General features: G+C 46.4%; 1 protein-coding gene across 7 annotated transcripts in view; it reads right to left on the reverse strand.

The window, feature by feature from the left end:
• The window catches only part of MYO9A (myosin IXA), a 168,803-nt gene that overhangs the window by 127,895 nt on the left and 18,098 nt on the right, over positions 1 to 22,810 (reverse strand). For 5 of the 7 annotated variants that reach the window (XM_027657762.1, XM_027657760.1, XM_027657758.1 and 2 more), the window contains exon 2: positions 9,842 to 10,763. In XM_027657762.1, coding sequence (XP_027513563.1) covers positions 9,842 to 10,684 — 843 coding nt within the window. In that variant the 5' untranslated portion in view covers positions 10,685 to 10,763. Of the gene's footprint in view, positions 1 to 9,841; positions 10,764 to 22,810 lie in introns of those variants that run through there. The other 2 variants (XM_027657759.1, XM_027657761.1) reach the window with 1 other exon arrangement.

Consider the following 22,810-nt stretch of genomic DNA (forward strand, 5'->3'; position numbering starts at 1 on the left):
ATCACAGTGCCCACAGAGAGCAGAGGAAAGCAGAGAGGTTTTTCCAGGTTGACTGTCTGCATCCATCCCTTCCCAGTTAACAGCTCCAGCAGTGAGGTGGTACAGAGGGAACAGATGGATCGGGAATGCGACGGCTCAGGGAGCGAGCGCCGGAACACCAACAAACCCCGTGGCTGGGCCTGGCACCGCGCCGGGATTGGATCACCGCGAATCCCGGCCTGAGGAAAGCTCAGCGTGAATTCCCTGACTAAGGTAAAAAAGCCTGGCTCAAATTTATGGACTGCTGGCAAAGTTACCTCTGTCCCGGAGGCCTCCAAATACCAGGAACACTCTGGCCCAGAAACGCCGAGTTCAGCCCAATAACTCACACACATTCCTCAAGCCTCGCCAGCCCCCGGCCGGAGCCCGGGACACAAACTCCAACACTTCCAACTCCACGCTTTGCAGAGCCTTAAACTAAACCATAAAAGCGTATTCCCAGCGTTTGTGAAGTTCCCTTCGGATGAAGAAGTGGATACACGCCTTGTAGAGATGGTTGTTTTAAGGAGGCAACCCTAAATCTCTGGTTCAGCACAGCCCACTCCACAAAAAAACTATGGAATTTTCTGCTCTTAAGGACAATCCCCTTAATCAAAGGATAATTCAACTTCCCAGGGATATCTGCAAGATAGAAGAAGAAAACCCTCAGTCAAACTTCCCACAAGAGGTTCAGCCCCACCTCTCACAGCTCCCAGCCTGCATTAGAATATCTGGAATTCCCAGAAATCGGTAATTCCTCAAAAAAAGATTTCATGTTATTAAATCTGTTTTGTCTATTTTTCATTTGTTTCTCCCTGTATTTCTTTCTTGTTTATTCTCCAAGCACATCAGATGCTTCGCTGAAGTCCGGAGAGATCAGATCTGCTCTGCTTTGGAATATTCGGGATACAGCTCCTACCTGACCCACCACACTAAACCTTTGCTCTCCAAACCTGTCGTTTCTCCCCAAAAATTCCAATTTCTTCGACAACAAAGCAAATCAAAGTATAAACATTTTGCCTTTCTCTGGGATGTGAGCATTTCATCCACATGCTTTCATTCTCCTTTGCTCTCCCTCCTCAGCCAAGATTTTTCTCCCGATTAAAAACCGTAAGTAAATCTGCCTGTTTAGGGACAATCGGTAAATCTTTGATCTCAACCACCAAGTCAGGGCACAGGAATCCCATTCCTTTGTTCTTCCTTCCTCCTACCAAACAAGGATAGTGCAGATCTGGACAACGCTGGCAAAAAAATTTAGATTTTTTTTTTAACTGCATTATGGCCAGAAATTGCTGAACTTTCCCTTTTTAGATATATATATATTTTTTTTAGCTATTAATAATGGTTTCCATAAGAGCCAATGACCCTGATTGGTCTTGTGCTGTGCTAAATTCGTAATTATTTTGAATCTCACTCAATATTGTCCCATCTTTCCCCTATTCTGGCTTTCCTTCCAGGCACGTTGACCCCACAAACCTCCATCCAGCTGGAGATGACTTTGATTTAGGAGATCCCTGAGCTCCAGATGCCTGCAAGTGGTGGGGCTGGCAGGGAAGCCTCCCCCTGCCCAATGTCCTGGCAGGGATGGGATGAGGTGGATCCTTCATCCAGCACAGCCATCCCTGTGGGCAAAGCAGGAGGACCTCACTCCCCAGGGCTCTTCTCTCCAACACAAGTGGTGCTTCCCGACACCACGGGGCTTCCCGGGAGCGAACAGCAACGGGGGGACACCAATCACCCCGGCAGAGAACGCTTTGGTTGCTCATGCTGATGCAAAATCGACATAATTTGGGTTTTATGCTTTTTACGTCTCAAAATAAGCGATCTGCAAAACGTCCCCACTGCTTTAAACTCTTCAGGTTCCGCCTGTCCTTTCATCTTCCCTCTGCCCGTGAGAGCCCAAATCCCCAATCCCTGTGACAAAGCCACAGGCTCAACTGTCTGGCAGGACGTTTATCCTCATCCATCTTAATTAAGCTCAGAAAAGCGAGTCCAGGTCTGGTGGTGCCGTTAGGGCGGATCCTTTCGGCAAACACGGCAAACAATGATTTTATTTGCCAACTTGTGCAACTGTGGGCTTTGGGGAGGATGAGCTTTGACTTAACCTCTATAGAATATTTAACCTTGGAGGGTGAACCAATAGGGGCAGCTCTGCCTCCTCACGTTGCCTCCCTTCTTCTCTCCACTGATTCCTGTTGAATTTGGCAAAGCCACTGGGTCAAAGCAGCAGGTTAAACTTGTTTGTGCCTGGTAATCACTGGGACCACAAAGAAAACGCTGCAGCAGAGGTGGGAAATAAGATGCACACATTGCACCACTGCAGGGCTTGGTTATCACAGAATTACAGAAAAGACCTGGAAAAGACCTCTGGGGTCATCAAGTCCAACCTATGATCCAACACCACCATGTGCTGGAGCAGGGAGGGGGGACCAGATGATCCACTGTGGTCTCTTTCGTAATTAACCACATTTTCTCTGTCTCTCCACTGTATAAAATAAGTGACAACAACAATTTTTCTGTTATAAATAGCAATTTCAGTGCTATAAATAAGGAGGGGGCACCTCTCCCACTCGGAGACACAGAGGGCAGAGTCAGAAAATTTCTTTTGCTCCCTTGGGAAACAATTTGTTCGAATTCTGGAGCTCAATAAGCCACTGACACCTTGTCATGGAGCAGCCAGGAGAGGGATTTGCTCCTGGGGCAGAGTAGTTCAGGGGACAGCACTCAGGGTTTGTGCCTGGAAAATCCACAGGCACAGCAGGAACCATTAAAAAGCCCAAATTTGCCAACTGCCCCCCCCTCCCCCCCCGGAGCTGAGTGTAGTCCCAGTCCAACAAAGGCTCCTTGTTCTCAGGCCCTTCTGTTCCCCACCAAGGGTGATCAGGCTGCAGCACAGCACCCACCTGGCACCCCCCCAGCACCCAACCCACCGTGTCAAATCCGATACAGGCTCCCCAGCCACGAAAAAATTCAAAAACGTCTCAGTAAATGATCCTGGAAACCAAAAAAAACCTGTATTTTGACTGGAAGAAGGGAAGGGGGGGGGAAGAAACAAAATCCCTGCTACAGCATTAACTTCTCATTCCGTGACTAGAAAAACATGGTGCTGTACTAACATTGGGGATAAAAAGTCCTTGTCTGGGTTATTAAATCCTCACTGCACAGTAACAGCACAATCTCTGAGCAAAAACATTATTTATCAGTGTTACATTATCATTACAGTGTTTGATAAACTTACTGAGAGATGGATTTGAGAGAGAAAAATAAGGATTCAGAAAACCGTCCCTTCCTTCATGGTTGATTCAATGTGCAGCCTGATATTCAAGTTTTACCTAAAAAGCTGACTACAAACCCAAATAAAAGATACACTGGGGCAACAGGACAGTGAAAGACATTAAAAAAATGTTTTAAAGAAAGTAAATTGTTCTCTAATACCACAGAATGCTGAGCATCATCTGGGTTTGCATGAACACTTGGTCCCTGTGGGTCATCGTTGGGATTACACTGTATAGATACATAAATATTTATAGAGCCTGGATAGCCAGAGATCCTGATACTTAAGGGGCCATAAAGTCTGGATATCTTGTAAGGTGAGTGCTCCACCCAAGCAAGGGCAGGGTTTATTTAGCATTTCCCTCCTGGAAACAAAATAGATGCTAATTCTTAAGGGTGGAGAAAAAGCAGCTTCGTAAAAACCTGCTTTAATAACAAATCCATCTCAGGGAAGAAAAAACAGTTTGTGTCATTGAAGAGCAACACTCTGGACTTTGGAGTACAGAAATATTTGCTGAAGAGAGCAAATAATGAAAAATAATATTAAACTCAGCCACTGATACAGCCCATCTGGCTGTGGCAGGGAGAGTCTGAAGGGAAAATATTGAATAATTCAGCGTCAGAGAAAGGGATGAACAAGTCGCTGTTTGATACAGAGCCTGAAAGTGTCAAATCTCCCCAGCTGAAGAATAACAGCATTTTGCAGGCGCTGGGGAAAAGCAGTTGGTGCCTGAGCCTTGCTGTGGGAGCCCTTTGTGTCACTGCCTGCACGAATTCTTCCCACATTAGGCATCAGCTGGATAATCTCCCTCCCAAACCTCTCCAGCCACTGGGGAGGGAAGAATGCAACGGGAAAAACTCCTGGTTGCTGCACCAACACCTACCCCAAACTCAAAGGGGAGAGCGAGGAGAACAGCAGGTGTTAGAGGTTAAAAATAATCAAAAGGAGTCACGAGCAGAAGAATAAATCTTCCCTCTCCCCTTCATACAAATCCATTTTTTTGGATATTAAACCTCCAAAGCCACAGGATACAACCTAATGACTTAAAGAATCGGTGTATTGGAAACTGAACATTGTGACTGAGTCACAGAACCTATTTCTTTTGTAAAGGCCATTTTAATGGAATTTGGTTATCTCCCATTAATACTGTTCTAAGTGGGGGGTAAAAATGTGAATCGACTGAAATTTTTTATCTCCCATTAATACTGTTTCAAGTAGGAACAGGATTAAAAGGGAATATACTCAAAGTTTACAGCCCATTAATGCTGTTCCAGGTAAAAATATGAATATGAACCACTTGCAAATGTCTTTTCTCACAGGCAACAGCACCTTAATTCCTATATGAAGAGAGTATCCCCTTCTCCTGGCTCCATGGGAGTTAAGAGGGTGGAATCTGCCAGTGGAGTTGGTCCTATCTGGGATAACCAGGCGCAGGAGAAGCAGCAGAGGATGCTGCACACTGAGCTTTGGCATCTCTGTGTTGTCCAGTGCCACCAGAATACACTGGAAGTCCAGGACACGCCTGATCCTTCCAGTTAATTGATTTTTTTAACTCCTCTCAATGGCTCTTTGTCTGGCTCTGGAAACATTCAGCAGCATCCACTGCAATCCCGGCAGCGCGGGGCCGTTCCCATCCCACCTCTCAGGGGCCGGAGCTCCAGCTGCTGCTGCCAGAGCTGGATTCAGCTGGAAGAGGCTGGGCACGACCACAACGTCCTAGAGAATAACATTCAGTCCCTTTGAGGTGCTGCCTACATTCTCCTCTAACATCCCGAGAACCAGGATTAAAGAAATAAGAACAAACAAGGGCTTTTATTCCTCTGCCCTTCCAGGTTGCAGCCCCGACTTCCCCGCGCGAGCTGAACACGCGGATTGCACAACACCACTCCAGAAATCCAAAAGCAATTCCAGCTGCTGCTCCCAAGGTTCCCGTGCAAACCACCACCCACTGGGAACACAGAGAGCGGTGCTGTCTCTAAAAAAACCTGGCTGCAGTTTTTCCAAAGCAATTCAAGCAATCAATTCCCTTTTTTTTTTCCGGCAGAGATGCTGCAGACGCACGTCAGCAGTGAAGGGCAGGGGCAGCTCCCTCGGCCTGTCGGCTGTTTGGCTGTTTAATTTTATTTTTAGAGCAACTGAGAGATGTGAGTGGGATGTTTGCAGAGGTAAATAACCAGCTGCTCAGGGAACACGCTCGGCATGTGGAGCTGCCGTGGCTGCACCCCCGGGAAAAACGAGATGTTGAGAAAGGGACAGATGATAAAACAACCTGGATAAAACAATGCTTTACATCAAGGCTCATCCCAGACCTGCCCAGTGACCTTTGGGCACACCTGAGCCAGGGAGAAATTTCCTACTTCTGAATTTTTGCTGAGAATTGAAAGAAAAAAAAATTACCAAGATGTAATAAATGAAGTTGCTTTCTGAGCTCCCCAGGAAAGCTGAAGTGTGGCCCAGGAGGATGGAGGAGGATGCTCATGGGCTGCACTGGTGCAGAGGGACACACCCACATCTCACTCCTAAGGGTTACAGTCTAGGCAAACAGCTGGGATTCCAATATAAAGTTCATCTGGATGTTTCTAACTAATCTAATTAAAGAGGAAAAAAAAAGAGTCTTCAAACACTGTCCTAAGTCCACATCAACGAATTCCCTGCTTATAGAGCAAAATATCCCTGCGGCTAAATCACTGTTCTTCAGGAGAGCACTGCTTGAATCATGGAATCCTTTGGATTGAAAGGGATGTTCAAAGGTCCTCTCATTTAACTGCCCTACCATGGGCAGTGACACCTTCCCCTAGACCAGGTTGTTCAACCTCTCCAACCTGACCTTGAACACTTCCAGGGATGGGCATTCCCATCTCTTCCAGTGTGAAGAAATTGTCCCCAACATCCAACCTAAACCTCCCTTGGCACAACCTGATGCCATTTCCTCTCCTCCTGTCCTTGTTCCCTGGGAGCAGAGCCCGACCCCCACCAGGCTCCACCCAGCTGTCAGGGAGTTGGAGAGAGCAAGAAGGTCCCTCCTGAGCCTCCTTTTCTCCAGGCTGAGCCCCCCCAGCTCCCTCAGCTGCTCCTGGTGCTCCAGACCCTTCCCCAGCTCCATTCCCTTCTCTGGACACACTCCAGGCCCTCATGGGCTTTGTAAGAAAATAGGGAAAAGTGGAAAAAAATATCACCTATTTTTAAACCAATTTGAACCTTGTTACTGGAAACATAAGTGTGATATTTAAGGAATATAACTTATGACAAATAATATATAAATACATAAATATTTTATAATAACATTTATCACCCAAAAAAGCATATTGCAACCATATCCACTATTCCAACCACAGTGCTCCAATTCAAGGAGCATCATTAGAAAAAGAATTTTCCTATTAAACCCCAGTGTAGGAAAAAGAAAATCCGTAGGATTTACATCAAATGGACTTTAGAAGGACACACTTGGTCTCAGTACATGTCTCAAACCACGTGCAACTATGGATGATGTCACCGTGTTTAGATGGCAGTAGCAGCTTGTCTTGACAGCCAGTCCCAAAAGTCTAATTTGGAAAAGGCTCACAGGAATCTCATGGAAAAAAAAAAAGAAATCCCAAACAATAGCCTGAAGCTGTTCAAAAAAGGTAAATTAGGAAAACAGCAAAGCTGCAGAAAAAAATAAATCACTCTCAGTTTTGCTCCACTTCCGTGTGAGCACAACAGCAATGGCATTCCCAGGAACAGGAGGTTCTTGTCCTACCACAGACACTTTGAAAGCAGGGAAAGAGATTAACAGGTCCAAGGAAGCTCTTAGTTGCCCCATGTCCTAAATCAGGAGTTGCAGCATAAAGATGTCGCTGCCTCCTGAAAGACAAACCTGAGCTGAATATAATCTAATCTTTGATATGTGGAGGAAAAACAAAGGGATCAAAGAAAGTGTCTGGAAGAGAGGAGGAGAATGAAGGGAAAGAGGAAAAAAAAATTAAAATACACAAGTTTGGCCTTTAAGCTTCCAGAGAAAAGAAAAATTTCAATCCCAAATCATGAGGTCAAATCCGCAAATGGTTTGCAGGGTAATGCGACCCAAAGCTCTGCCCTGAAGAGCTCTTCCTTAAGGAATTTTAGGAAGGGAAGGAAAAGCAGAAGTATGCCCACTTTATCTTCCAGCCTGCCTGATTTGTAACTCTTTGGGATGGTGCTGGCAGAGCAGAAGGAATTCTGGATTACCCTCACTTTCTCCAAGAGCCCTGGAAGCAGCAGAAGCCCCAGAGCAGCCATCCAGCTGCCGGAGTGAAGGAATGCAAACTTCTGTTCCAACAGCAAAGAAAAGAACAGATACGATTCAGATCTTTTTTTCCTTAAAAACAGCTGTGGATCTTGTGACAGTAAAACAAAGAGGCTGAGTGGGTGAGTGCACTGAGTGCACCCCTGCCCTCCACCTCATCCCAACACACCAACCCGCCAGGCTGGAGGGGCTTGGAGCAACCTTGTCTGGTGGAAAGGGAACTGAGAAGAGAAGCTACAGAGGTGCTGTTCAAAGGAAAAGAAGATGAAAAATTAAGAAGAAATTCTTCCCTGTGAGGGTGGTGAGGCCATGGCACAGGTTGCCCAGAGAAGCTGTGGCTGCCCCATCCCTGGAAGTGTCCAAGGCCAGGTTGGACAGGGCTTGGAGCAACCTGGGCTAGCGGAAGGTGTCCCTGCCCATGGCAGGGGGTGGAATGAGATCATCTTTAAGGTCCTTCGAACCCAGGTCATTCTACGATTCTAAGTAACCTCCAGCAGAAGAGTGGTCCCTTCCAACACAAACCACTCTGTAATTCATTCTGTGAACAGTCCCCAGAAGAAGTGAGAGGTCACCTCCAAAGCAGCGTTACCAGTGAACCATTTGTGTTGCCACTCTCAACCCAAGTGGACAACCTATTCCTGAAAAAAGCAGAATCTAAGCAAAAAAAACAATTCTCCAAACTTCCTTCTACCTCCTCTTTCATGGAGATCTCCTTCTCCACCTCTGCAAATCTAACCTAGACAGAGATGCTGCCTCTGATACTGTTGAAGAGAACTATAAAGTGACCTTGGTCCAACACGATACGTTAATGAGCACACCAAAAACCAACCAGAATGAAAGTGCTTCAAAGAAATAACAGGACTGGAGGTGGAATAACAGGATTGCAGGTGGAATGCAATAGTTTTCATACTGGTTTTCTTAAATTAATGTGGTCACCTCCTCAGGTCACCACAGTAACCACCATTAATTGCAGACTGTGGGAGCCTGCTCTGATATTTACTCATCAACTCCAGCAAGAAACAGCTCCACAATCTCTTGGATAACACCAGGAGAAGCACTGTGAGTGTAAGGACATGGAGTCCTCTTGCCTGGGTGCTTTAAAAGAATTAACACACATTTTCCTGCAGAACTGTCCCAAATAAAAAGCCTTTTCAATTTCTTTACCTTCAGTTTTAGCAGCTTTGCTGCTTTTCAGGGCAAAGCCCATCACAAACACCTTTGCTAACTCCAGATTAAATTCAGCTCAGCCCATTCCACCTGATGTGGAAAGAGGAATCAAAACCTGTTGGCTTTGCAGAATGGATCTGTTTGCTTATCCTTAGCTGAGACATCCACAACCAGCAGTCCTTCCTCTGATTCCCAGTTTTCTGCTGGCAGTTGACGCTGATCCAAGTCCTCGGGCTCATTAGTGGGATATAATCATAGAGAGTAGACACCTTTGTCTACAACTGCCAGAAAAGCCCTTTCAAAATACAACACAGATGCCCCCAAATCCATGAGTTTCACTCTACTTTAGTCAAAGCCACTTTTAAGAGAAGAGGACACAGCCAACAAACCACCTCCCTGCACCTTGCAAGGCCCACAGCGGGGCTGAGGCTGATCCCACATCACCCAGGTGCAGATGGGCTTTAACCAACAAAACTCTTCAACAAGCAAAGCTGGCAATTCCAAGGAAAACCGTGTCAAAGAGTTACAGGGTAAACTCAAGGCAAGTTAACTAATGAAGATTTGCAGCTTTCTTCAGAGTTTCAGATCTGCAAAGCTGAGGGCCCAGTTCTAACAGGCAGGAAAAGTCCTCACAAGGGAACCAGTTGCACCAGCCAAATCAAGCACTAATGATTAGAAAATACAGTTTTGACCATGAAAGTTGCCATTGAGTTGGGGAAGGGACGGAAGGAGCTGAGTGCACAGAAACTCCATAAATAGAACACCATCAATACACCGTGCAATGTATTCTCTTTTCAATTACTACAGAGAATGGCTACCAATAATTCTCATTTTCACACTGGGAAATCACCGGCGTTAAGAAATACTTGAGTGAAAACCAATCACTGATAAATTTGGCAGAAAGCCATTTGCTGGTCTTGCTTTTCCTCTTTTTTCTGGAAGCAGGTAGGATTCTATAGGCAGAAACACAGCCTTCTCCCACTGCTAATGCTGTTGGAACTTTGCTATCAGTATTCAGCAGATAATCCCAGAGCAGTGTCATAACAAATTCCCAACTGCTCGGGCTTGGTTCTTTTCGCCGCTCAAACATTTCCACGCTCCCGTTGTTTCCATCTTACCTCAAGCACTGGGCCAGCTCCAAGAATAATCTGTTCTACTCCGCTGGCAAATCCCTTCTGGCTGAGGGCGGTGAGGTGATGAATGAGGAAGTTGGTGCTCTGTGTCTTCCCCGAGCCGCTCTCTCCCGAGATGACGATGCACTGGTTCTTCCTGCGCTGGAGCATGGCGTGGTACGCCACGTCCGCCACGGCGTAGATGTGGGGCTCCAGCTTGCCCAGCTGGTGGTTGTCGTACATCTTGACATACTTGGGGTTATAAATAGGTAGGAACTTGAAGGGATTGATAACGATGAGGATGCTGCCCACGTAGGTGTAGATTTTCTCCTGCTTGAAGCGGTTCCTGAGGTTCTCCAGGAGCGTCTTCTCGTTCAGGTCGGGCAGCCCGCACAGGTCATCGTAGTCCTTCTGCTGCGGCTGCGGGAGGAAGCCGCGCTCCACCATCCGGCGCCGCTCCTCCGTCACCCGCAGCCAGGACTGGAGGCTCCCGTAGTGGATGGAGCCGTCCAGGTTCTTCTCCCGCAGCAGGAAGCGATAATCCTCGCCGCTGATGCGGTTCTCCAGGGCCATGCGCGGCCACAGCATCATGCGCTGGACCGGGCAGTCCGTGGGGTTGAGGATCCATTCCTCCCCTCCGAACTCCTTCACCTCGGCCAGCACGTAGCATTTTGTCTTGTCCAGCTGGAGTTTGTTGATGAGGGACTCGATGACCTCGGCGGCCGTGGAGGTTTTGCGGGCGGTGATGGGGCAGTAGATGGTCCCCTCGGCGATGCTCCCGGGGTAGATGTGCAGCGTGAACTCGCTCTCCTCGAAGCGTCGTCTTCCTCCAGCATCATTCACACTCATATTGGATCCTGTCCCATCAGTACCCGCGCTGCATAGTCAGGGTCGTCCCGGGTCTTGTCAGGTCATCATGTCAGCAATGCTAAAGGGGGTAAAATAGAAACAGATCAGGTGGTTTAGCACCTTGAAAAGCTGCCAACATGCACCAGGAGATGCAACAGAGCAACTCAAGTAATGATGCCAATCACCTTAAAGAAAGCAAACGATGATTCCCAACCGGCATCTGGAAGGAGAGCAGGGTTTTCATACCCCAAAGCTGTAATAAATTAAGGTATTGAACACCCAAACACTGCCCACAGCACAGGCTCTACTCACACGGAACTCCCACAGCACCTCAAGTTTTTGCTGATTTTGTCCCAAATCTGAAACATCAAAGAGTCAGAAAGACCTTCTGATTTTCAGTGTATTGTACAGAGAATAAAACAAACACCCGACATCCCGTTGAATCAATTCATGGGCACAGCACCCTCAAATTTTGGCTCCTGAGATAAAATGACCATCATCTTACCCTATGGACCTGTCCCGTGCCTCAGATACATTTTTCCATGGTCCTGGGCTAGTGAGGAGTAGATAAACTCCTTTTTCTTCCTCTTCAAGAGATTTTGAATCCATCAGGATTCAAACAGCAGCACTTTCCCCCTACCAAGTCTCCCTTTCCCAGAGATGTCCATATCTGGCACCAGGTATGAAATGCTACAGCCACCTCCCTCCTACAGTCACACTTTTTATTTCTCTTGTACTGCTTAAAACCCACAGAACACAAACCTCTGGTGCTGGAACACCAAATGAGCAGCTGATTCCTCGAACTTCCTCACTACAAGAAGATGACAGCCCAGCAGCAGCCCCAAATGAAAGTAAATCCAGAGTTAATGGGCCTCAGTTTAGAGGCCCATTTAGAACCAATCAGTTCTAAAACTCCAAACTGCCCTGGGAGATGCCAAAGAGTTATCCCAGTATAAAGACAAAAGGGAACTGCGGAGAAATGCCAGACCCTCAGAGCCAGGATCTGGGCCATCAAGTGACTCAACACAGATTACAGTTTACATGATGCACATCCGAACATTAAACTTATCCTAATGTTGAGCTTTCCCTTGAGCGTTGCCCCACTGGAGCAGGACCTCACAACTCTGACAGTTCTTCCCTCATGGCATCAACAAAACACTCAAGAAGGGTCAAAAAACCATGAGGTCAAAAAACCCACAACAGGTTTAGGGAACTTCAGATACTCAGTGTTGGGAAGAGTATCAAGAGGAAGCATTCCACTGGTTGCCCTGTCCTTGTGCTCCTCCCCAAGGTCCCAGATCCAGGACCTTCAATTCGAGCACAGCCACCCTCATCTTCCCCATCCACTGCGAGGCTGGGATTTGGAGTTGTGTTTCATTTCTGAGGCCCTCAAATGAGTACAACTTTCCTGTTGTACTGCCTGCCCCTGCAATATTTCATGCAGTATATTATCCCCGGCCACGCGCTCCTCACAGCCGGGCAGTGGATGTGTCCCAGCGCGATCCATCTGGCAGGGATTCACGGCACACTGCTTGGGAGCAGGACATACATTATACTCTGGAAAGCGTTCCAGCTGCTTTCCTATGGCTTTACTACAGGCACAGATGCAATAGGGATGATGTCAGTCAAGTGCTGGGTTGGGCTTTGTGGAGCTCTGCAGCTCCAGAGCTTTTCCTCAAGAAGGGGAGGGGGGGGGAAAAAAACCCAGCAAACTTAAGCTTGATAATTCCTCACTGAGATTTTACTTCAAAGCTCAGGCCAGGAGGGCTGGCTAGTTTTATTGGTGTTATCAGAGCGTATCCAAGACTCACGTGGGAAGTGCAAACAGGGCTCGAAGTTGGTTACCTTGAGCAAACAGACCTTCCCTCTTCCCTCCTGCACGCTCCATAAATACGCTATAAAGCATCAGGCCACTCTACTCCACCCACCCAAACGCTTTCCTCGCGTCTCTAGAGATGTTTATTCTGCATGGAATCAGCGTAACAACAAACATCTGTGCCTTCTGCATCCAAACAATTGGAATCCAGCAGGATCACGAGCCAAGCGTGAACCCCCTGGAGATGCTCAAAGCCCCAGGAACTCCAGGAACGAAGAGGAGCCAAATCCTCCCCCCCTCCCCAAAACCACTCACACACCAGAAGCTGCCACTAATGACTAACAAATTTGGCAAGGTCAGAAAGCAAAGGGGTGTCAGTTCAAGCCTTATAAATCCCAGAGGTGCCACAGGGTTTAGTGGTAACAACCCCAAACATGGCTTGGGGTATTGTGTGAGGTCAAAGCAACGTTAATGAAGTTAATTACTTGTGGTCTCCCAACCACTGCTGCACATGAGCCCAGCCCTGCTCTGCATCAGCACCTCCTGCAGACACTTGGCTTTCCCGAAGGATCTGGGAGAAAACATTGCAAAGAGAGATGCATAATTAGGTAATTAGCATATGGCAGGCTCTCCTAAAGACAACTGTCTGAGCAGGCTGTCATATTAGCTATAGTATGACTTTAAAAATTATTAATATTTTTGTGCTTGGGCATCAAAAATTAAATAGGAACATGAAAAGAACAACACAGAGTTTGTATTTTGTCACCCAGGACTCCCTGCACTGGTTTAATTAAGGGCTTTTGTGTCGCTCTGTGTTTACATTTAAATGGGAAGATATAAAAATGATGTCCCATTTTGGTCATTTATACATTATTTGTATTGCAAACTCCCAGGAACAAAAATTTATGGTCTCACAGACCTTTGAAAGGGAATATTTATGGCATTTTAAGTCAATATGTAATCATGGGATGGTTTGGGTTGGAAGGGACCTTAAAGATCATCTCATTCCACCTCTTGCCATGGGCAGGGACACCTTCCACCACATCAGGTTGCTCCAAGCCCCATCCAACCTGACCTTCAACACTTCCAGGGATCCAGGGGCAGCCACAGCTTCTCTGGACAACCTGGTCCAGGGCCTCACCACCCTCACAGCCAACAATTCCTTCCCAATATCCCATCTAACCCTGCCCTCAACAGTGGGAAACCATTCCCCCTTGGCCTGTCCCTCCAGGCCCTTGTCCCAAGTCCCTCTCCAGCTCTCCTGGAGCCCCTTCAGGCACTGGAAGGGGCTCTAAGGTCTCCCTGGAGCCTTCTCTTCTCCAGCTGAACACCCCCAGCTCTCCCAGCCTGGCTCCAGAGCAGAGGGGCTCCAGCCCTCCCATCATATATTTTCAGTCTAATATGTTCTGTATCCTTTTCCACTTTGTTTGAATGAAGATTCTTACTCAAATTAACCCTGTATGCTGATTTTGCTCAGTTTTACTCCACTACCATAATTCTACTGGCGACATGAAAAATAGGATCTGCAAACACCGTTACAGATGGGGCCTTGTGTCCTCCTACATACCAAAATAAATGAATATTTCCAAGGAGCTCAGAGGCCCTGATAAAAATGACAATAATCATCTGATTAGGAGCAGGTTGACAGAAAGACTAAAATTTCAGTGGTCAACTAGGTTTTGTGCAGCCCCTAAATTTGTAAATAGTGATTGATTTTTCCATTCTGTGTGATCTTTTACTAGTTGGCCATGGTTTAACACACATTCAGAAAGCCCAATCTCAGTATTTTCACTTTCAGCGCGAGCAACACGTGGCAAAAGTCCAAAATAAACTGTGCACTGGAAGCATCCGTACCCAGCATAAATAATCTGTGACAGCTAAAGCCTGGAATCATGGACAGAGTTTGCCAAATATTGAATGATTTGGAAAAAAACCCCCAGAGATCAGTGTCAGCCTTGAGGCTGCAAAAGGGGCAATTCTGGAAGCAAAGTTCACTGGGATTATTATAACATCCCATAACCCGGGGAAGGACTACAAAAATAGTGAGTTTCTCCTTGTTCCCAATCCTCAGGCTTGGTTTCCTCAAGGCAGCCTGGATTTATCCATCACCAGCACATCATGTCACACCACGTGGGGCAGAGATTCCAGATAAACTTATGAAATCTGATAGAGAAATGGCCAATCCAAACACATTTCCCTGATCCATCCGAACCCATCGGCACGAGAGCTCTCCAGATTTTTCTCCTGCAGGAGCAAAGAGCCTCATGTTGCTGGATCCCTGAAATAACACCCTGGTGACATCAAGGGTAACACATCAGTGGTGGTCACCGTAGCCCAGGCAGGGGGAATATCCAGGGAGAAGCTCAGCACCTGGGTTTTCACTGCACAGCTTCACATGCCAGGTCATTTCACCACCTGCAAAACACTCAGCCCTCTCCTTTTCTCATCTTTCTCTTCCGTGCTCGCCGTGTTTTTCTCTTCCCACTGTTTGCTGATGGGAGAGAAACGTTATTGCCACTTAATCATCTACAGCAGCCCAGCTCAAAGAACCTCGTGTGCAAGTGTGGGAGGTGGTGGTACCTAAAACACGCATTTATGGACCCAGGTATTGGTGCAGGGAAGACAGGAGGTGCAAAATTCCTCTGAATTTAGTTTTATCCAAAAGAATGGAACCTCTAATGCAGGAACAGTGAGATTTGCAAGTGTTACAGTGGTCATGGAATGATTCGGGTGGGAAAAGACTTTTGAAGGTCATCTGGTCCAACCCTCCTGCATCGAGCAGGGACACCTTCAACCATGTTTGTCATTGCAATTCAAATGAACTTGTTCAAAAGGGATGATAAGCTTGGATGGAGATGAAAAACCCCCATCAGCACTCCAGGATGGCCCATATGCAGAAGAAAGGTCTCCTGGCTGAATTCCAGAGCAGTTCATTTGGGCTGAGGCACCCGAGGGAGATGGCAAAGCAGTGAGACAACTTAAATTAGAGCAGAAAATGAAAGCAGAAGTGGAGATGTGGCGGCGGCGGAGGCTCAGCAGCAACACAAGTCCCTGCTGCACCCTGTGTGATAGTGCCAATACAGAGCCAAAACCAACCCCCAAGGCACCAAACCACCCACCAAGGACACCCAGGCCACGGCAGCAACATCCCAACCACACATCTCACTGCTTCAGTGGTTTCTTTCCTCTCCCTTTACAATTTTCCCTTCGGTCCCAATTCCTTAACCAAGAAATTCTTCTCCCTTGCTAAACCTGCTTCATCTTGTTCAGAGTTCAAGGCAAACGGGGGTGAACCTAAAAATTTGGTGTCCCTTCACTTCCTGCAAACCCGAATGATTTTGCAGTTAAACCTTCTCGATGTCCCCGATTCCAGTGGGATTCGTACACTGGTTTTTGGCTGTTTTATCAGGAGTCATAATGAAAGGAGAAGCCACGCTTGGGCAGTGCCAAGCACCCTGTCTCTGGCAGAAGGGGATATGTCTGGAAGCAAGGGTGATCCCACACCAACTGCTCAGCCTCCCAGGGAGATTTCCAGAATACAAAAGTTGTGAACCCACCACTCAAACTATGCAAATCATTGCCAAAGACGCAGAGTTGCCCACACTGGAACCAAAATAGGTTGGAAGCGTTTTCTAAGTTGTTCCTGAGCTCAACAGCTTTGCCCATGGCTTGAAAAATTAGAGAAAAGTCACATCAGGTTGTTTTTTCCCTGTATTCCACTTGTATTCAGCACTTTAAGCAACTCTACCAACTCCTTGTCTCTTCCTTCCATAGAGGAGGATGACACTGGAGTTTCAGTTTGTCACCTGGGAGCTCCTTGCTGGGCACTGGAGGTGATTCTCCTTCTCTTTCAGAAATGGGATCTGTTCACCCACACTTTACTCTGACATTTTTTGATCTTAAGAAGTCCATGGATGATACACGATAATCCCTTCCAGAGCCTGCAATCACCTCATGTCACAAGGTTTTGATATTCCCCTGCGGTCTGACAACCACTCCATGTTCCTCTCCTCTAGAGCTGGAAGATGGATGAGGATGATGTTATCCACCCATCACATTTGCTGATGGACCTTCTGTGGAATCTACCAGACTTCTCAGTTGAGACAAAATGAAAATGGGAAGGAAAAAAAGCCAACTAAAAAAAAAAAAAAAAAAAAAAAAAAAGAATTGCAAGAAAAGCTATTGTGAAAGGAGCTTCTCCTAGAAGTTGTTACAAACGTTTCTGAGGAAGAGGAACTGAATCAGGACGTGCATAACAACACAATCACTTACTCTTCCCCTTAAGGTCAAAGAACCTTCTGTGCAGGGGATGAATAAGTGTTTGAGGAAATCTGGGTTCCGCAGTGACCGCAGCTCTTCCCTACAGGATTCCTGCCCCACTGGTTGGGGACGCCCCCAAAGTCAAGGACAAGGGACAGATAAAGGAAAATTAAACTAAGGGACTACAAGAAGGGTTGGGGAAGTCTTGACTGAGGCAACTGCATGGAGAAGTGATTCCCATCTTGGCTTCCCTCCCAGCATTTCTGTGTGGAGCTGGGAGACCCAAAGAAACGGTGCCAGGAAAATCTTGCCCCGGATCGTTCCTCTTTCTTGAGCTCCCGGTTTGAGTCACTGTATTTTGACTTCTGGAAGCTCTGCTGTTCTCCCAAAACACGTCCCCTATACAGACAGCGGGGTCCTCCAGTTGCTCCCTGGGCCTTTTTTTGCCAGAAACCAAAAAGTCAGTAATATAAACAATAAAATTTAAAAAATCCAAAGGGAATTGCTGGATCCTGTCTGAGGCTGCAAGAGTGGCTGTTGTTGGATTCGCTGCTCCCACATTCCCTAGGTGCTTAATGAGAACAGCCAATGGAATGGCAAGGACTAGCAAAAAGCCAGAAACTAAGGAAGAGCCTGGTGTACCCTGAGTGTTTGGACATTTCTGGGGGACAAATCCTTGTTACATGTTGTTTTGCTGTTTCTCGTGACTAATGAAATAGTCACTGGTCAGAGGTGGGACAACCCTGTTCCAAACACCAAGATAAATCTGTCATTCACCAAACTGACAGAATCCCATTTCCAGCACCTCCAGGCTTTCCCAGATTAACTCTGGGCATCGGACAGAGCCTCCCTCACCAATACAGCAACTCTGCTCACCTGAACAGCCAAAGGATCAGATTTCCCGCCCTGACTGGTTGGATTTGCTCCTTACAGGTGTACACAGAGCAGTTCAGCCTCTGGAAAGCCAACTGGAAACAAACCTGGAGTCGATATCTCAAAAACACAGATCCCTGTCAAATCCCACGTGGATGCCAGCTCAGGGCAGAACCAGAACAGGGAGACGGCTGCAGGGACCATAAATGGACTCAGGATCAGCCTCTCATCTCACCAAGCACATGCCCAGCTCTTTATATTTTAGTTTGCAGCCCAAAATTTCCCGTTTGGAGCCTGAAAACCAGCAGTGCTTACACTAAAAATCTTTTAAAATCTGTTAAAAAAGAAGGCTATGAAGTGTAAGAGCAGAGCGATGCTGCCAAGGACTAAAGGAACTCACGCTGAGAAGAATCTTCCAGCCCCAAAATAGCTGCAGAAAATCCCTTTTTGAGAGCTCGGGAATTACAGCAGCATTAAAGACAAGGTGCTTCTATCCTAGAGGAGCTCGAGAGCTTCAGAGAACAAAAACTGGGGAATTCAAGGGATCCTTCTCCTCCTAAAACAGCCCTGCAGGCAGCAGGGGTGGGAGAAGCCTGAGGAGTGTTGTGCCCAAAAGGGAGCCCGTTGAAGGATGGGACAGCACTCCAGGACCACTCAGAGCTCCAACAAGCAGCACACTTGAAATGACAGCTGAGTGAAAAGGTCCTTCCCTTCCCAGAAGCACCAAGGATGCACAAACACCAGCACCAAAATGGCACTGAATGGTTGCGTTCGGAAGGTTCCAAAGATAATAGAAATAAAATAAAAAATAAATGTTATTTTTATATCTTTTCATCAAGAAATTCTTTCTCACGTTTATGATGAAATGGCAGAGTGTTTTGAATGCTGACATATAGGTGTATATTGACATATATTAACTCTCTATATTGATATACTCATATTTATCAACACATAGATCCATTTCAAAGGATCTCATTGGGTTGGAGACCCATGGACTCCAGAAGATCCTCACCTGGGGGTCTCCTTCCTTGGGAAACTCAACCCACTTCCAGCATGAGCCAAGACAAACTGACACTTCTCAGCCTTGCTCCTCATGAAGCCCACGGACACAGCAAAATAAACATCAAACCACCTTGGAAATTGTGACACCTGTGCTGTATTTCCCTAAAAATACCGAATTAGGGACAATTTATGTAACTGAATGTCACCATGTTATTTTTGAATACTGGGTCAAGTAGTAATTAATAATTTCAGACGTTTTTCCTGTGGTCTTAGAGCTTTGAAGTTATTTTGAAGGAGATAATGCAGCTTAGGAGAAAAGCAGAATTGAAGTGGAACAGCACCAGAGGATGGAATAATGTGGTTCCTGATGTTCTCCCTTTCCTCATTTTATGGAGGATTATGGAGAGTGACCGATAGTGAGGGAGGGATGGGTTTAAAGCCTTCTCACAGAAAACTCTTTTTGGCAAACAATCCGCTTCAAATCAAATTTTCCAGTGTTCCCTATTTTACTGCATTTCCCAAGAATTATTACCTGTGACGCACCAACACAAACCCAGGAGCTTTCTCTTCTGCCAAGACAGTTCCAACTTTCCTACTGATAAGAGAGATGCTCCTCAAGATTAGAATGAACAACAAGAATCAGCTCTGGCTGGGCAGCAGCCAAACCCCATTCTTTAGTATTTTAGAGAGCATCCACCTGTCAATAAACAAGAGTTTAAACAACTGATTCCCCAGTTTTTCAGCTCCGTCTCCCACTTTTTAAGTGACACCACAATCCAGCTTTTCCTAAGCATCCAAATAGGAATAAACTTGTTTTAGGAGTCCACGTGCACCTACCCCTGCAGCTACTGGCTTCTTCTGCTACAACTCTGATTTCCCAGACAAAATGACCGAGGTTTCCACTCCAGCCCACCCTCATCCCTTCAAAACCCTCCTTAGACCCTCAGCTAACTTCGCCCCCCGGCTGCCCCTTCTGCCTGCGCCTCCTTCCCGTTTTCCATGTGCAGATGAAATCATTTCCCCCCGGAGAATCAGCTTCTCCACACGAAATGAAGGTCAGCCCTCGGCAGCAGGAGCTGCAGCCTCGTCAGGAAATCAAGAGGCTGCTCAGGCCTGGATTTAGTTTCACATTTAGTAAAGGATGATGCCGTGTGTTATCTGTCTCCTCTCCACGTCCAGTGTCTCACCCAGTTCAGGGATATTTAATAACCTAAAGAGTTTGGAACAGTAATAGAAATAACTGATAAATAACGGGTGTGGTTTAGGAACTTGGCCTCTGTAGCCAGAGCATGCAGGGACCTTCCACTCCTTTAAACTGAGCACTTCAAAATCCTCCAAAAATCAGGATTTCTTTTCTATGCAGAACTAGTCAAAAGTTTGGAACAGCAACCTGAAAACATCCCTCCTGCTCCCTGGTGTGTGCAGGAGCAGGATTCCATTACCCAGAGACTGATGCAGAGTTGGTAGCAACCTACAGATTCCCTGCACAGCCTATATAGCACGAGGAACAGATCTTAAAGCACTCAGAAATGTGCTGTCAGAGATCAAAGGGAAAAGAATATTAAAGCTGTACTGTTAGATCTGCTTAGTTACCTTACAAAGGGAAAAAGAAAAACAACAACAAAAACCCCCAAACCAAAACAAACACCAAACAGGATGAGTCAGACTTTAAACAAGACTTCCAGCAACTAGTTCACAGAAAAAACAAAAATAAATCAGGCTTTTTCGTCTAAAGGTCATATTTATCAAAAATATTCAGCCCACAGATGATGATAATTTACAAGCAAGGGTAGGAATAGGATGTTGGATTTAAACAAGCCACAAAACAATATATTCTATCTCAAAATTAAACTGTCAGGCAAGTGCCACAACACGAGACTGGCATTTAAACTTGAGAAAGTGTTCTGAAAGCATCAGGACACGAAACTGAAAAACAAAAGCCTCCTCACAATGCAAAAAGTACTGAAAAATCCCTTGAATTATTGCTGACAGCTCCACTAAAAATAGTTCTTGGCAGCTACCTGAAAACACAGGCTTTGTGGTTCTTTGAAAACATTGATATCAGACAGAGAGGCAAAAAATAAAAAACCCGACAAAAAAAAGGAGGAGCTTTTCGAGTATTTAATCAAAATATTTCCCTTGTCCAAAGTCCCTCTCCAGCTCTCTTGGAGCCTCTTTAGGCTCTGGAAGGGGCTCTAAGGTCTCCCTGGAGCTTCTCTTCTCCAGGTGAACACCCCCAGCTCTCCCAGCCTGGCTCCACAGCAGAGGGGCTCCAGCCCTCAGAGCAGCTCCGTGGCCTCCTCTGGACTCACCCCAGCAGCTCCACATCCTTCTGCTGTTGGACCCCAGAGCTGGAGGCAGCTCTGCAGGGGGGAGTCTCACCTGAGCAGAACTTCAAGTCCTGCTCAAGAAAAATTCAGCTCCTCCTTGAGGTCAGCAGATATTGCTTTTCCCGAGGGCTCAGAAATGCCAGTTGGAGGCTGCAGAAATTCAGGGATGTTTGATGACCGGCACCGGGGAATCGATGCATCCCTCAGAAATGCCATAATTCACCTTTTTCAAATGCAATTAGCAGTGAATTACCAAGGATCTACAGATGATGCTCTGGCCCAGCATTCTGCTGTAATAAATCTGTATTTTATGGTGCCTCTGGGTTATTTAAAGCTGCTTATGGGGGTTCACACACCTTGTGCTAAAGGAGTATCACTGATAAGGATTAGGAGGAAAGCATCCCTGATTCCCAAACCTGGCAAACAGGTAAGTCCCTATGGCCCCCCCAACATGAAGCAGGACAGACAAAACCTACAAACAAGGACTGAGATGACACCAGGGGACAAAGACATACATGGACTTCGCATTTCATTTGAATCTTCCCAGCCTTGGGCAAAAGCTGGAACAACATCATAGCTGGGATCAGGATTTCATTCTTGCACTTGGGTCACAGCTTCCACCTCAACCAGCCAACCTACAGCTCCACACAAAACAGGGGAGCACAGGAATGTGGTTGTGGAGGAAATACAATTCAAAAGCGCATTCAGGAAAATGAAATTATTTTATAAATCAATATATTAGTCCAATAAGGTAAGAATTAAGTCGATCAAGGTAACAGCCTGTATCTCATTACATTCCCTGAAAAAAACCACCTCGTCTGGAAGCTGCAGATTTGGTTTCTTGGGAGATGAAGCAGCAAAAATCGAAATATTCACCAGACTTGCAGTGGAATGATTTCAATGCTTCAGTGGGCACAAATTAAACCTGAGCATATTCAAACCAGCACAATGGATTTGCTTTTTCTCTTCAGCACTTCCGTGTGTCCTCCCTTGTCTTTAGGATCGCTTTTCTACCCAGAATATGAAGTCGGGGGGTGAGCTTCCCACTTTTCTCCATTAGCAGGCATGATTTTGCATTAGGACAGAGCGCTGCTGTGAAAAAGAAATTCTGATCTGCTCCTCGAAAAGGGAAGATTAAAACAAAGGGAAAACAAGGGGGAAACAAAGGGAAAACAAAGGCCCTGGAGCACAGCACGGAGAGAGGTCGAGCATCCTGGGCTGGCCGAAGGAATTAGAGGACAGATTGCAGCAGCCCAGTATTAAACATCTCCCAGATAATTCCACATCCCAAGCAGAACCAGCAGGGGAGAAAGAGCAGCTCTTCTAAGCCAGGTCTGCCCAAGAGCTCCTCAGACAGCTGGTGGTGCAATTCCTGCTGGTTGCTCCGGAGGTGGCTCCGGGACGGCATTTGCCCTGATTGCATCCAGGGATAATCACTCTTATCCCAACACAGGGTGCCCAATGCAACAGGAAAAAAAAAATCCCTTTTCCACCTCCTGTGTTCATTTCCTACAAAACCTGCTGTAAATCTAAAGCCTCCCCAAGGATATCTTGGGCTGGAACATGTCTGAGGTGATTCTATAATTATTCAAGGACTAGTAGGGTTATTCCCAGAGGAAGGCATCCAGCCCTCTCACCTTTTACTTTCCCCCACATGCTGACCTGTCTCTCCCAATTTTTTTTTTTCCATGTTCAAGCGAAAGCAGAGGCACCTCTTTCCCACAAACACACAGTGAGCTCCACAAGAGGAGGTAAAGATACCCCTCCAAAAACTGCAGCACACCTGGGGTCTAAGCCTCTTCTTCAATTAAAAAAAATCTTAACTATTAATAAAAAATATTAAGT

The sequence above is a fragment of the Corapipo altera genome, unplaced genomic scaffold (genome assembly GCF_003945725.1).
Source record: "Corapipo altera isolate COAL_440 unplaced genomic scaffold, ASM394572v1 308, whole genome shotgun sequence".
In the NCBI taxonomy this organism is placed as follows: domain Eukaryota; kingdom Metazoa; phylum Chordata; class Aves; order Passeriformes; family Pipridae; genus Corapipo; species Corapipo altera.